We start from the raw sequence: 16,657 nt of genomic DNA on the forward strand, positions 1-16,657 counted from the left end.
CCGTGACTGACGGGCTGACCCCAATCACTCCAGGGTGCAAGGTAAATGACAACCAAAGAAGAAAAAGAAAGAGAAGAGAAAGAAAACTTGCTGCTGGCTTTGTAGCCAAGCTTCCTAATAAAACCTAATTCAAGCTGTCAGGGTGAAATGAAGAAAGTGTCAACAGGGGTTTTCAGAAAAATATTCCAAATTTTTGGCTCGAAAAGCCAAGAGCTGGGATCCCTTCCCCCAGCCCCCACACCACTCCTCAAAAAAGGCTGGAAAATCCAATGTCGAAAGGAATTTTAATAACATGTCCAGGGGGACCCCTGAGGAGGGACCCAAGGGGACACTTTTCTTCCCTTCCCTGACAAACCCAATCACCTCTGTAATGGTGAAGAGCACAAAAGTCATGAGGGAAGTGCCAACAGAGGGGTTTGGTGAAACCAGCATCCGTGTGAAACAGGACCATTCAGTCGGCTTTAGAAATCGAGATGTTTAATGGTGACCCACAGGTTAAGGGCCCTGGGAGCCACCAAAGAGAACAACCTGCCACCAGTGAAAGGCTGAGATCAAACGTGGGGTGAGAAACATCCTGTGCTTCCACATCAACCAACGAGCTACCGCGACCTCTAGCAGAAGATGGAGAGAAGGTGCCTCTCCGAATTACTATCCCTCGTACAAAGGAAGAAAATTAAAACCCTGAAGAGCTTTGTGTATGCACTGAAACATCTGACAAGTCCCCAGAATGCTGCCCTAGCTTCACACCAGCACCGGGGCAATGCCCAGTGTGTCAGGCCATGGCCCAGACGCGAAGCTGCCAGGGGAGGTGAAACCCCACACACATTCCAACCTCTCGCTAGTACGGTGCTGCAAGGGGAAGAAGGATTCCTCTCTTCCAGTAAAAATCTTGTTATTCATTTATATACCTCTAACCAAGCTGAAGGTATTATTGGGTGCAAAAAGAAAGCACAGCTTGCAGTTTCTGGTGAATATAGTTGTTTTCCAATCTCACATACATACGCACGGGGCAAAACCAGTATCAAGGCACCTTGGGATGGAGAAGGGAGGGTAAACACGTGGAGTATTTTGGAGGCTTTAAGAAAAAAAAATCAAATCAGATTATTTGTATATAAACTCCCATGGGAAAGAAGAAAAACAAAAACCTTAAACCAGCAGCCAAAACTCATTAACTCACAGGGTAAATCAAAACCTCAGGAGTTTTGCTGACAACACGCTCCTTGAGGGACAGTCCGGGGAGGCCATGCAGAGGCTGCAGATGTTACATCAGGCACTGACCCAATGACAAGTGGACACTGCTATCTTTCTCAAGACAACCACATTCATCGTTTAGCACAAGTGACTCAGAAACACCTTGGAGGAAACAGCCTCACCACCTTTTATACAGCTAGCGTGGTCCTGGGCTATCTTTCCCTGCGTGATGCAGCTATTTTTGAAGACTTGGCCAGTCCTTTGAACATGAAGGATGCTACCGCTCCAAGGTAACCACCAGCCATCTCCAGCCTGGACAGGGTATATTCCAAGCAGTTGAGCAGCATGAAGGGTTGAGGAAGAGAACTCATATTTTAAACCTGTTGAGATCTTTCAGTGCAGACAACACCTCCATATTACAACCGTTAAGCACAGCCATCTCCTACCTCAGATGAAGGTCTTCTGAAAACTTCAGACAGGCGTAGATGAATTCCTTAATCTGATTGTAAACTTTAGGCACAAACTCAGAAAAGGGGAACTTCTTTGGAAACGGTTGCTGTAAAATACAGGAGAGAATTCAAGTCAAAGAGCAGATATTCAACAGGAGTGACGACTGCTTTCCAGCAACGTGTTCCATGCAGTCAAATTAATTCTCGTATTTAGCTAAGTCCAGCAATGAAACAACAAGCTAGCATTTATTGTATATTATATAAACATTTCAGCCAAGTGAAAGACCAGATAATCACTTACAAATGGCACATGGGTGCATAAGGGATTTGGAGCCTGAAACAGGCTGGAAGGAAACTTGCAGCTCGGAGGGAGTCGGCAGCACAACAGGACCCTCATTCTCCCTCCTAACTCACTAACTCATATGAAAAAATCCTGTTTTAGAACTCCCTGGCTTTTATCTTCCACCAGGCACAAGGTGTTTTGCTTGGTCACCTCCCACAGTTGCTGCCCAAGGTGAACACTTGCTTACAACACCAAAAGCCAAGAGGAAACAGATGTACTACACCAAATTTTTCCAACCAGCTTTTACTCATAGCGCACACATGGCTGGGAGGTACAGAGTGTAATAGTAAGAAGCTGGACCCCATGATACAGTTTTGGGGGAAGGACATAGGCTTTCTGAAATCTAAACACTTGACTTGGATCAAAAACCCTCCCAGTTCTAATTAAGTTCACCAGGCTTGGAGCTCGCTGGCTGCCAGATGTGGAGCAGAAGGCCAAGCAGGCTTTTAAGGGACACTGGCTAGGTCAAATTTGGCTACATTTAGGTTTTGCAAGCACACACTTTTACAAAAGCCAAGATACACCACCTCATTGGGCTTTTTTCTTTTAAATATGAGATTAAAACAAATAAAGGTCAATAACACGCTTCATAAAATGGGAAAAAAATAGCAATGGAAGCAGAGATTTCTAGTCTCTTGTCTACTGCAAGCGCTGTTCAGCTGCGATAGTACACTGTGATCTGAAAACAAAATTGATGAGGTACTGCTATACACACTTTCCTCACCCACAGCAGGAGAAATGCATCACACGGAAAGCATATTTATTCTTTTCCCCTGGTTTTTTTGGGGGGAGGGGGAGGGGAGGGAGTGGTTTTGTTGCTTATCTAGGCTGGGGGTTTAGGTTTGGGGTTTTTTTTACTCTCTCATTTGCAGTTCTCAATGCCACTAACAAGGGTGCGGAATTTTCCTGCACCAGTGGACACACTGTGCCACTTTCCTCATTTCAGGATTACCTTTTCGAGTTCTGCATCTTGGAATGGGAACTGTCCAACTATTTTCTTATAAACTTCTTCATTTGTCACTGGGATGGGACTGTAGTTATCCGAATCAAGTATATTTCTAAGAAAAGAAAAGAAAAGTTAGTAAGACAGTTAGTTCTGTGATGACAGATCAACCACAACTTTGCAGATTCACTGCTGGGTCGGGAAGCTCTTAAGAAGTAGTGCCAGGCTATGATGTGATGCCATGGGCCTAAACTTCTCCCCAGGTTTGTGACTTTTGAAATCATCTTTGCTGCAGCTGGACTCAGTGATCTCTCCCAGCTCCCTGCCTTCAGCCTGCACAAAGCCACAGCCAGAACTTAACGGTGATTTTAATCCAGACTTGAGCTTCAGCAGCAGCCCCAGTAAAGGCCAGGTGAGCTTCAGTCGGGCCTACCTCAAGGAAGATGGATGCTGAGCTACCAGGGCATTGACCATCCTCCAGCATCTCTTCCCAATGCCCCATGCTTAGAGACAACTCAGTCCTCCTGGGAGGTGCAGGGAGGACCATCACAGAATGAGCTGGTGGCTCCAGAGCACAGCATGGGATCCTGGATAATACACCATGCCCTACCTGTGGGCAACTGCTCAGCTCACGGATGTGCCTACAGCAGCAGCACAGCGACACAGGGACACACCACGGATGTCCCGAGACACCCAGGACTCAGTGCTGGACCAACGGCACAGTAACGCTGCTGCCACACCAGACTTTTGCGTCCTTCCATCTATTGACTGTCAATGTGAGCTTCATAATGAAACCATAACCTTATCCCTCTGGGACATAAAACATCTGGTCTACACCAATTTATTGCACAGACCTCACCACACACAGAATCCTCACAACTGTATTTAAATTGGCCCTCCCTGGGTACAAGGAGAGCCCAAGGCCAAAAGCTTACTGTTGCCCAAAATTTAAACTTTTGATCTGAAAACATTTTATTTATGGGCTAAAACTACTCCGCAGGGTACATCTCATACGTTTGCTTAAGAGCTTCTTACCTGAAAACTCCTGACCATTTCTTCAGCAGGGTTTCACTATACTGGTCTTGGATCTCCAACAGCATGTCAAAGAGCTGGTTTACCGGGAAGCCGTATCCCTGCAGCAAGGTGGGGGAAGAGAGCAACTTCAGGTAAGAAAAAGTCACCAGCAGGCAGCTGAAGATTATTTTCTCAATGTAATAGGGAGCACGTGGGCAAATTCTCCCCTACCACCACCACAGAAATGAACGGTGCTGGTGGAGGGGTTTAGGTGGTGATTTATCAAGGTGGAGAACCGAGGGGTATTAAAAGCTGGGCTGGGTGCAGGCAGGGGCACAAAAGCTTGGCAAAGTGGCCAAGGTTCAGTTGCTGCCCACAGGCCAGCCACACCGCACACGGAGGGAACCAGGCTGTCCACTGGGCCCAATTCATGCGCCACAATGCCAAAAAAAGAAGCTGAGTCACTACAGCAAGCCCACATGAGCCATTTCACCCCACTGACTGACACCACCTGTGAGCAACACAACCATTGAGCAAGATAAAGAGCGGTCATCAACACCCGTGTACCTGGAGCGTATCTGCAAAGAGGACGATGAGGTTCTTCAGGTCTAACACCAGGCTCGGGTCTGAGCAGTAGGACTGCAAACAAGGGGAGAAATTACAACATGGTTTTAACTGCAGCACACGTGAAAAATATTACCCTCAGCCTTCCTGCATTATCACTTGAGCGATAATAAATACACAGGCACGCCGTACAGTCTTATGATCAGCAGCTTTTATCCTACAGCCCATGCCCTAACGCTGCACAGGGCAAAGGAAGGCATGCTGATAAGGGTATCTCTCCTCGTAACACACTGCTCTTGAGGCTCTCCATGATGAATAAGGATTTCAGTTGCTGTAGATATACCTGAAGTGTCTCTAAGATTACCCAGGAGCTGCTGGGGAAGCGAGAGGAGATGAAGCAAATCAGCGCGCTGTCATACCAGGATGACAGCAGCGCCTCTCATTTAATATTTAGTGTGTTGTGTCTGATGGTAATGAAGCATCGCAGCAAGGCATCCCCGAGCCCTGCATGAAGGCTGCATCGCTAAGTGGTTCAGGCTGAGAAAAAAAAATGCTGCATGCCTATATTTCAGCAACATTAATGGTCAGAGCTACAATGCAAGTATTTATTGCGGGTTGGGACACTGCTCGAAACCCTGAAGACACAACTCAGCGTAGTGACAGCACTGATCGTCCCTCCAGAGACACCCCACGTCACCCACAGGCTTCGTGCGCTCTCTGGACACAGCAGACAACCTCCCTATGCTGAAAATATGTAAAGTTTCAGACAAAGTCTTACCAAATATAGAACCAGTGATCATAAGCTGGAAAGAGAAACAGATTTAAAGCTCTCTGGAAACTCAAAGAGGAATGACTCCATTAATCAATGCGAAAGACTGGAAGAGACACATTTTCCATTTCACTGTCCAAAAAAGAAAGTCAGAAAGAAAGATAATGCCCTAAAGCTATCAGAAGCGATAAAAGATGTCCCTGTCTGCAGCAAGGAAGAAAACACAGGGATAACTTTGGCTGAAAGGGAAGAACTGAAACAGCCTCACCAACGTGAGAATGCTCCACCAAGTCTCAGAGGCGATACGGGATGGAGGGCGCTGGTCTACACGGGAGCTGCAGGCTGAGCAGCGCTTAGAGGGAACGGCAATGACCACAACGCTAGCGTTGAGAAATCATGCAACTTTCATGATTACTGAAAAAAGCTTCTCCTGGCAGCCACTTCATGCATGAAGTTTGGCATCACAACAATTTGTCATGGCAACAAAGTTGGTAAAATTGAAAAATATCGTGTTTGTACCTGGCTTACCATCACAGCTTCCTCAGAGAAAACCCCACTCAAAAAGAAAATGAACACAGGCTTACAACCTGGTGGGGTGTACATCGCTGTGTTTATCCCCTTTCAAAACACAGAAGCTTAAGTGGAAGGAGGCAGCTTTCCAGTCAACACAACAGCCATGCCAGACGGAGCCAGAGCACCCCGTGAAGCCTCTGCCCTCCCTCATCCCACCTAGCTCCAGGTCCATCACCAGGATTATCCCCACCTGCACAGATAAAGCCAAACAGCTCACCAGCAACACCGCCCGTGGGTGACCACACTAAGCTAAAGTCACGGGCACCTAAACGCAGACCTCAGCATGGTTCGCAGTGAGCAGCGTATTGTGTCTCCATGCAGAAATGTTAGGGTTTTCACAGCAAAGAGCAACGACATCATTATCACTTGGGTGCCACCACATGCACGTTACACCACGTTAGATGCAGCCCCGCAGCACACGATCCTGCAGCATCCTTGTGCTCTCAGACGGAACTGCCATCCCTGAGCAGCAGTGATTTAACACTTTTGGTTTTTCCTGGAGAAAATGGCCCAGCAGTTTGAAAACGCACTTGTGGAAAGACATCAATGCTTTTCCTTTTAAGGACAAATGTAATTTTTTCATCCCATTAACCAACAGGGTTTTCAGAAAACTCCAGTGCTCCCAGCTGAACCAGTACACCATTATATACCAGATCATACCAAACCAGGGAAAAACTCATTTTTTGCAATTTGCTTTGGTTTTTTTGCTCAAGCAGAGAAATACTGAAGCGATAAGCCATTTTTCCAAACTTCTTTCAGTATGAAATAAGAAAAGAAATCTATTCAGTGTCATTCTACACACCAATGATCTGCAGTTTGATAGCAACTCATTCACTGCCATGAACTTTAAGGGAATATCAAACAAGGTCATACTTCAGTGTACCAAATAAACGCCTTTTTGCCCAGTTTTCTGGGACAAACTGACTCCCTCTGCTGGTGCTTTTCAAAAGTGATCAGCGATGTATTTTATCCCGTTACCAAACCACTGTCGTCTTCTTTCCATTCACCCCAAATATTGAGAGTTTGGTACAGGGAAATGCAGTGCATCAAGAGGCAAAAAAGGCTGGAGAAAGCTTTTGGGGAAATAGCAGCGTATCTTCATGCTACTGCTTTAAACAGGGTCATTGGAAAAGAGGCAAAACAAAGAATACTACTGTAAAAGCCAGTATTTCCAGCATGTCAAGTCATACTCAAGCAACAGCTGAGCAACCCTGGGCTTTTACTTACTGAATGTGTTCTTAGTGCTGCAATAGTTTTTGATAACGCCATCTCCCACAGCTCATCAATATAGGCTCTATTTACCAAGCCCTGCGTTGTATGCAAGATGTGATCTTCAACTACAAAAAACCTAAGGGAGAGGAAAAAACGGCACCGTTATCAGAAGTTACAGGTTTCGAGACATCAAGAGCTCTGCAAACACCACATGCGAGGGGCACACAGCAGCTGCACATCCACAAATCTCCAGAGCAAGCTCAGATTTGCAGTAGTATTTGTATCAAACATAGCCAACGCCAAACACCTTATTCACCTATTTTTAACATCACAGTATTTTATATGCTGTTTCACTGTATTACAGAAGTGAGCTAAAACACAGTTGCTCCTAGTAATGCCACTCTGCGTAATACGCAAAGGCAGAATTTCCCCGGTCTTAAGTTCTCCACCCCATTATTTCAACAAGAACCACTGACTGAACTCTGCCCCAGCCAGCAGCAATCACCTTACAATTGGTTAACTGCAGGGAAAATAATGCCTCGCACCCGGATACACCACACGCTCAGTTCACTCCAATCTCCAGTTATCAAACATGCTGGCCAAAAAGAAACTGTATTTTTCAGGGAGCAAGCATGGCACCAGACATTCTAAACAGCAACACACAAAATCTCAGCTGTGTTTTGACAGGGAAATTCATCCCAGGAGCACAGAGAAGGTGAGCAGCGCACGTTGCATTTGTACTGGTCGTGATTAAGTGTTGAAATTATTATTGTTAGCTGTAGAAATTTCAACATAATCCCCTATCTTTGCTAGATTGGCAGTCTTACGTTGTCTCCTCTTAGAGCTTGGGTGGTTTTGGAAGACTCTTGTCAAATCTGAGTGCAATAAGAAGCTCATAGGAATAGAGGCTTGAAAATCACCTCCTTTACCAGGAAAATAATCAAAGAATAATTATCAAATATTAAAGAATAATTAAGGCAGAGGGCCTATTCATCTCATTAGTGGGGCAAGTAGATGCACATAGTCCACAGAGATTATTTACCCTCAAACTCCCAGAAACGCACTTGCTGGTACAAGAGCTGGCAGGTTCCTCCATGCACCCACTAGTGACACAGCAAAGTTCGTGGGAGCTATAAAATACACTCTAAAATGCTTTAAAAGCCCAAACCACCTTTCCCCCCCAGCCCCCTTGCTGTTTCAGCTCTCTTTAAAGGACCCTCAAAAAGATCAACATTCCTTCCTCCTCCTCTTTTAGCTCCTCAACAACAAAGCACACACATATTTAGTGAGGATGTATATAAAAAGAATACCTACCCTACAATTTGATTAAAATACTTCCTATAGCCATCTAAAGTTTCATGCTGCAACAAAGAAAAAGTGAGCAAAGATTAAAACAAAGGTGGCCACGAGCAATTGGAAATAAATCAGAGACAACCCATCGGCAATTGCACGCCCAGCAAGAACCCTCCGCTCCTTTTTTCAGCAGAGCAAGTGTGGGCACTGCAAGCAGGGGACCCGCATACCATGTTTGAAGGAGGCTGCAGGACCAATCTGGCTTGTTTTCTTCTCTGCTTCCTATAGTAACTCTCAAAGGTTTCTCGGGCACCCTGGAATACAGAGAAGATTAATTCAAGTAATTATAAAGGTTGGCATTAACAGATAACTTGCGATACTGAGCATTTAAGATGCGGATCTCATATTCCTCCAGAATTACCTATGCAACGCTCTCCTGCAAAATGCAAATCCAAATGTCAGAAAAGAGTTTTACTCAAAACACCAAGTCAAAACCCCAGCTGTTCAGGTATAAGAGTATCTGATGAACTCTTGTGTACCCGTTTTCCAGTCTCGCTGTGCAGATGTGGCATACAGAAGTGTGCAACCAGTTCCTTACTGGACCGTGATACAAACAAACATCCAACTTACTTAACCATAGGGGCAGTGAAACAACTGATACCTAGTGTTAGCAAGAAGAAAGAGGGGACAAACAATGCCAGAAATTCTTTCACTGATTCATGGGTGAAGAGTGATGCAAATCCACAAAAGTTACGGAATTTCAGAAAAAAGTGCTTGTGTGGGTTATAGCAATTTATAGGACCGGTCTCTATAGCTGGGAAAAATGATCAAGACAGAGTTTTGGGCTCACATTCTCCCAACTTTACTGGGGGTCTGAGCCTCCAGAGGAGAGCTGGTTAGTCCTGAAAGCCAAACCCAGGCATCGCCACCCACACCAGGCACTGTGGCAGGGACCTGAACCGCTCTTTTGGGGGCTTCATCTGTAGGTGGCTTGTTTTACCAAGCCAGGCTACATCTGAGCATCCCCACCCAGACAACAAACCCATGAGGATCCTCAAATGCCATCGACCTGCTGAAGCATTCAGATGTCCGCCTACTGCCCTGGTCCCCTAGGCTATGTAAAAGCTTGCTGTTTTATCCCTGCTTGTTCCTCCCTCCTCCACGCCCGCACTGTTTTATGTCTGAAATTGGATTATAAACACTTCAGAGAAGGGACAAGGTCTTGCTTTGAACTGTTCCGAGCCCCCCAATAAATAAATAAATAAATAAAATTTAGAAAATCTCATTTGGAATTCACAAAACAAACAACACACAACAACAAATATCACCTGAGCAAGGCACCAGACATCAATCTTCTCTACTACAAAAAATAAATTCACTAAAAGAAAAACCTGACGTGAATTTAACGATTATCCAGTTACTACGGCATTATACAACCAGGCTGCCTTAGGATGCCCTCAGCTAAAGGGGTCTTATGAAATGTCTGCAATAACTCCTTGAGGAGCTATAGCCTGACTTGCTCCTTGTCTCCTACAAGCTGGAGCTCAAGGCTTAAGGAAAAATTCAGCCTTGCTGATGTGCCCAGCAGCTCTCCCACCTAGCACTGCCCTTCCCAAATTCTAAATTTCATCCAAAAAAACCTTCTTGCCACCATGCACATGCACTGCAAAGACTATGCAGATTTATACCATCAATTCTTTCTCTGAATTATACTTTTTACCCTAGCCGAATATCAAGGGTGCACATGGTGGCCACATCCATCCAACCATCAGTGGTGCCAACAGCCTGGCAAGGAGCAAACTTGGGTCAGGTATAAATCTGAGCCTTTGTCCTGCAATCAAGTTAAGCATCAGCTTGGACCTACAAGTAATCTGACATTTTAAGAAAGCTTTTTAGAAACAGAAACTACCTGGGAACCAGCAATTCCATGCCATATTTCTTCTTAATGCTCTCAAAAGCTGTTTCCCCCTTGAAAGATAAGTGTCATGAGCCAGAAACCAGTATCTACAGGTTAGACCCAGAGCAGGGTGGGATTATTACCTACAAGCAGGGAGCTCTGACCTCCCTTTGAGCTCCTCTCCTGGGCCTGAGAGCCAGTGCTTCCCAGGATGCTGGTGTTACCCACCTCCTCTCAGTATTGGCAGCGCCACAGGAGAACCAAGACAGAAGGGCTGTCCCACTCCCACCCCACCACTGATGGGACTGGATTTAAAGTATTTATTAAATCCTGTCATGCTCCATCTCTCAAAACCTACACAAGTGGCACAAAACCCCCTGACCATTTCCATCTTGACCATGAGAGCAACTCATCTCTGGTAGCATCACTGAGATCTTTGAGTGAAGCTACTCACTAACCTAGCACAGCCCACTGCTACCAATGAGTTTGTGGTGCAAATTCAAAACTGAAGGTGTTCTTTCCCTATTTCTTTAATAAATTAATGTATAGCATCACCGAAGGCAAGAGCACACCAAGGTTCAGCCACAATCCTCAGTGCAGCCACCACAGCAGTCACTCACACCAGCCACTGTGTTTCGCCTTATGCACCATCATATAGAAGTCAGCAAGACATCAATTCCCCATTACTCAACATGCATAAGCTGCCGCTTCCCCAAGCTACACAGGTGAGATTTTTGTGGTGACCTCGAAGGCTCACTGGAAACTTGGAAAGCAGCTCATCAGGAGTGCGAGGCTGGTGTGAAAGCAATTAGCCCTTTTAAGATCAGATTTTGAAGATTTCTGCTCAGACTATGCCAAAGCAATTCAGTTCAGCTGAAAACACTTTCTCTTATCCCTCCAACTGAGCTCCAAGAAGAGATCCTCCCTGATCACCCCACCCTCACCATGCATTTCTTCAAGACAGACAGACCAAGAAGCCATCCCCCAATGCGGCTCTGCTCCCAGCACAGCTCTGCCCGTCCTCCCATTGCCCTGCCACACCACAGACCCTATCCCGTAGCTGTTCACCTCATTAAAAAGCTTCTTCATTTGATGTGTCCACTTTCCCACCAGCTGCTCAGGAGCACACATGGGATGGTGAAGGTCACCAGGTGCTGCGAGAAACAGGTGCCACCAGGTCCCAGGGGACAGGGCAGAGGGCATGTGTCTCCATGGCAAAGAACCGAAACCCCCGACCCCATCATTCAGCTCCTTCAGCACTGGGAATAAACCCCACACCAGGTTTCTATCCTTATTTTACTGATGGCTTTGAGGAAGATGAAGCACCTGGACCAACTTCATAATATTTTCTGAAAATTAAACTATTTTGGATTGCGCTTCCAGAGGAAAAACTATGTTTTCCACAAACACAAGTAGCAAGAGTAATCTGAGCTGGGCTGGAGACACTGCACAAGGAGTCACAATAAACCTGCCCCTCAGCCTTGGAGGGAAGCCCCTTCAGCCTCACAGGGTGCTCAAGGCTTTGGATGCCAGTCCTCCTCGTTCCCACCCAACAAACAGCTTTAACTGTAGCAGAAGAGAAGGAACAGCAAAAACCTTTGAAACCATTCCCAAAAAAAGTAGACCACATTCACATCTTAACAGTTTCCCTAAAGCTCACAGCCTACAGACCTGCCGACGTGACCAAAACCATCTCCCTCCCAATGCACTGTTCCCTGTATTTTCTTTCTTGAGCCTTTTTTGAGTGCCCCAAGAATTGGGGACTCTCTCATGAGAGGGCACTCCAACAAAAAACTCCTATCCAAACAATCTCCCTGCACACTATCCACGTTTTTCTCACATACAACTTCATCCTTTTCCCTCAAGCACATTCCTCCATCATCCCCCCAGATCTTTTCACTGCTCACATATTACACTCTTCCAAAACTGGGAAGTCACCCCACTTTCAGCGGGGGTTTTTTTGGCAGTTTTAGCTTAGACCACCCAGCTTCCCACATTTTCCCTATTTAAGACTATTACACCTATCAGGTCTTCAAATAATACTACTCCTCTTTATTTCTTAATATTGTTCTCCCCTGAGTGTAAAAAAAAAAAAAAAAAAAAAAAAGAGCAAAAGGCAAACAAACAGAAATAAACCACACCAAAAAATTAGCCAGAATACACCACGAGACCCCGTGTTAAGACTCTTCACCTGAAACACCACACAGTATTTATACTTCGATCCCATTCTCCTCTCACAGCCCCATGCCTGGTGGTTTTTCACATTTAACCAATCACCTCTTTACCTACAGTTTACAAACACAGTATTCTGGGACGTAAATGCTGTACACAAGGTATTGTGAGAAGTGATTTTTGAGAGCATCACTAAGCCAACTTGGGTTGTTCAGGCTCAGCCTCTCGTAGCAGCCAACAGAGGTGCAGGCAGGTATGCCCACATCTGCTTAGGCAGGCAATCTGCTGAATAAAAGATCTGTTCCAGAATATCCGGAGTGGTTCAGCACAGGATGGCACCCAAGCTGAACAACACCTTCACCAAACTTCAACAAAAATACTAGACTGGAGCTCAGCTGCAAGTCAGAACGTAAGCTCAGAGCAGAGCTGTATGTGCATGTGCCCTAATCCCACTCTCCATGTCCCCTTGGTGGGAAACAGCCCAACTTTTTTCTTTCTTTTCCTTCCTCCTAAAAGCAGCTATTTTATTCTGTAAATACACGTTGCACCTGCAATGTTTTTCAACAAAACCCTCGAGGTGCACGTTGATCTCAAGCAGCACATGGCAGGTCTGAGAACAAACACCACTTGGGAAAGACTATGGATGGCACAGCTCCCAGCCCTGCCTCTCGTGGGATCCAGATCCACCATCGACCTTCTGCAGAAGCAAGACACTGCTAACACATGTTGTTACAGCATCAGCATCCTTGCTCCCCCTGGGTTTCTTGTGAGCTCAACCCCTCACTCAGGGAAATCACATACTCTTGGTGGGGAGAGGAGAAGTGGGTCCCTCTCCTATTCATCTATTCTGTCTTAATGAGAAGAGGTTTCACCCAGCTCTCAGTCTCTTTAAGTGAGCAGGAAGAATCAAAAGCTACGCTTCCAAACTACACATTTCTTGTAATCACTGGTCCAGGAAAAACCCTCAATAATGCCTCATATTTTTAAAATTACCGGGCAGAACCTTCCTTCTCAAATTAGCTTCAGTGTTCACAGAGTTGGCAATGACAGGCAGATAATTAAGATCGTAGATGAACACCACATAAGGGAAAACAGAATATAATCACAAGAATGCAAAAACAACAGCTGAAAAAACCCAAAGTAGTTTCATAATTCAGGAGCAGCAGACAGCTGAAAGCAAATTGTGCTGTGAATTACACAGGGGAAAATGTGCTGGAAGTTGTATTCTGCTGTTGTCCTCAGCAAATAGTTAAAATGCCCAGTAAGATGGGACTTCTTGGATTCAGAACACATAGATGACAATGTTTGGATTACTAAATTTCTGCTTAGCTGGAAGCAGAAATGCACCCTGTGTACTTCATGTAACGATAATTTACTAGCTGCATACAACTGGGTAACACATGCCATCAATAACCCCTCGCTCCCCTGGGGTTATTACTGGCTGAGCCATCTCAAACACCTCGTACTTGCAACATCGTTAGTTCATTCCCTAAAAATGAGTGGATCTTCTAAGTTCTGGCATGAAAATATCATTGCAGTGACAGTAAGTAAGGTGATGTGCTACAATAATATATGCTGACCAGATTCCTCCTTTGATAAAACCAAATTGCACTTAGCTTAGTGTATATATGTGGATACCAGTTAATCATGTATGCAGAACCAACAGAAATAGCCCCAATTTACTTGTAACAGCCTAGTTTAAAATCCACTGGAGATCTGGTAGCACCTGATCCACAGACCATGCTATTTGCATCACTGCAGCTCTAGTTTAAGCAAAGAGTGATGAATTCAGCTGACTTTCTTGTGAGCAGGAATCTTAAACCCACCACCCATCTGGATTTATTAATGTATTAGCACTAGCTACTGCATGACCTAGGCTTCTTTTAAATTTATCTCTGGCCCTTCATCCTCCTTTGATTTTGGTCTGCAAAAATTCTCAGGCACATGTTTTGGGAATTCTCCCAACTTTAGGAGAGATTTACACAGCATCTCACCAAAGCACAGCTCCGCTCCTATACAGCCCGTCTCAATGACTTGCACAACTGTTTCCCGAGAAGCAGATCAGTATTCACCTATCTATGAAAGCCTGCCCTCAGGCTCCTTCTTCACAAGGGAGAATTCACTGAGGAGCTCCTAAAATCCAAAACATTGTACCTAAGTGTATGATTGATGAGCTCGATGGGTACCTGGTCAGTACACATCCATACCTCTGGATTCAGAGGGCTGTGGGTTAACAGGTCATGCTCCACATGGAGGCCCACAACAAGGAGAGAATGACAGCAGGGACCTGCCTCGCTTAATGTCTTCATCAAAGACCTGGAGGAGGCAATGGACTTTGCATTTGCAAAAATATCATCCACTTTGCAGATGCCCCCAAATTAGGGAAAAGTCAATACACTCAAAGGTAGGGCCACAATCCAGAGGGGTCTTGGCAGGCTGAAGGAACAGGCCAACATGAACATGATGAAATTCAGTAAGGACAAATGCCATATATCATATGTGAAAAGGAAGAACCCCTGAACCCCCTGCAACAACACAGTCTGAGGACCACTGCTTTGGGAGCACCTCTGTGGATAAAGACTTGTACGTTTTGGTAGACAGCAAGCTTAAAGGTGAATCAGCAGGGCATCCTTGCAGCAAAAAGCAGCCAAAAACATCTGGGGATCTAACCCTAATACCTACCACGAGGTCACTGTGAAGATGGAGTCAGGCCATCTTCGCAGTGGTGCATGGCAGGAGGAGAGGTGATGGGTGCAAATGAAACAGAGACATTTTGACTGGTTGTAATGAAAAACTTTTTCACAACAAGAACAGTCAGACAGCAGAAAGAGTTCCCCAAAGGTGTTTTACAGTCTCCATCCTTGGAACCTTTCAAGACCAGAGTGGATAAAGCCCTGAGCCTGGTTTGATCTCACAGGTGACTTGCTCTGAGCAGGAGGTTGGACTAGAGACCTCCTGAGGTCCCTTCCCACCCAGATGACCCTATCCTGTGAGAAGCACGCTTTACAAACATACTATACAGAGTTTTCAAAGCCCCCAGGTATTTCACATGTGGTTTATTTCCCAGCCTGGCCTGCAAATGTCCTGAACACCAGCCATTTCCCATGTGTCACGTTCTGCAAGGAGGAAGGGCCAGAACTGGGGCCAGGAGTCCCATTTCAGGGGTTAGAGTCACAGTTTAGCTGACCTCAGTCTCATTTCAACAAGAAACAGTATATTCCTTTTCCCCCATGTCAATGAGCAAGACTGCTGTGATGTGTCACCCCTCACCTGGCCGTAACGGCCCCTACAGATAGCGTTTCATTTTCATTTGCCTACAAATGCCGAACAACGCCTGGCATCGTATCCATGCCAAAGGGATGCTCGGTCAGACCTGTATCCCACTGCTACTACCCTCTTGTAACCCCAGAGTTTCGCAGGCATACCCAAAACCAGACCCACACGTACAACCCCTGTCCCGATGGCTCAACAGCTCAGAGCAGTGGTCTGGAGGGGACCTACCTTGCCAAAAGCAGCACAAGTATTAAAACCCTGCAAATAACCACTTTGCACCCCAAGATTACCCTAAAAGAGGCCGTTTGTTTTAAGAAGAGATGACTGTCCAGCACTTCAAGAAACCAACAGGAGCTTGTACACTACTTCGAAACAAGTTGCAAGAAAACAAGCTTAGAAAATAAGCTTAACATGCCCTGAAGATCTCTCCAGGGAACACCACTAATGAAACAGAAAGAAGTCAGACTGTTAAGTAGATGTGTAATTTTAAAAATGTAAATATTCCCAAACAGTATCACGGAGGCACACGGGTACGCATGCAGGTGCTCAGCACTGAGCATGTAAGCACTTTGCTGAATCAGGATCAAAAAGGAGGCTCCTGCTCAGCCCCGTGGAACCACTTGTTGACTGTAAACACCACCTCGATACTGAAAGCAAAAAGATAAAGCTAACCAGAAAATTGCGTGGGGGGAAGAGAGAGCGGCAACACGGCAAGTGCCGCTTTTGAGGTGAGCCTCTCCCTCCGAGGTTTGCAGAGCTGTGCATGCTCGCAAGCAGCCACGTTCATCTCCACGTGTCCTGCATAGCTGAAAGAGCACACGTGAGAGGAGAACAGTCACAGCCCCACCTTGTCCTGGCCAGGAACACCTCCGCTATCCTGGCTAAACCAATTTTCTGTGTTGCTTTGCTGGCTATCAGGAACTCACTGTCTCCTACAAATAAAAGGGCCATGGGCACATGCACG

General features: G+C 45.7%; 1 protein-coding gene across 3 annotated transcripts in view; it reads right to left on the reverse strand.

Annotated features, from left to right (window-relative positions):
- Positions 1 to 16,657, reverse strand: part of EXOC6B (exocyst complex component 6B) — a 312,139-nt gene that overhangs the window by 118,503 nt on the left and 176,979 nt on the right. For all 3 annotated transcript variants that reach the window (XM_055706488.1, XM_055706484.1, XM_055706491.1), the window contains exons 9-15: positions 8,582 to 8,665; positions 8,373 to 8,419; positions 7,074 to 7,194; positions 4,508 to 4,579; positions 3,962 to 4,059; positions 2,936 to 3,041; positions 1,638 to 1,747 (exon numbers count right to left, since the gene is read on the reverse strand). In XM_055706488.1, coding sequence (XP_055562463.1) covers positions 1,638 to 1,747; positions 2,936 to 3,041; positions 3,962 to 4,059; positions 4,508 to 4,579; positions 7,074 to 7,194; positions 8,373 to 8,419; positions 8,582 to 8,665 — 638 coding nt within the window. The remainder of the gene's footprint in view (positions 1 to 1,637; positions 1,748 to 2,935; positions 3,042 to 3,961; positions 4,060 to 4,507; positions 4,580 to 7,073; positions 7,195 to 8,372; positions 8,420 to 8,581; positions 8,666 to 16,657) is intronic.

Source organism: Falco cherrug, chromosome 1 (assembly GCF_023634085.1).
Source record: "Falco cherrug isolate bFalChe1 chromosome 1, bFalChe1.pri, whole genome shotgun sequence".
NCBI classification, from domain to species: Eukaryota; Metazoa; Chordata; class Aves; order Falconiformes; family Falconidae; genus Falco; species Falco cherrug.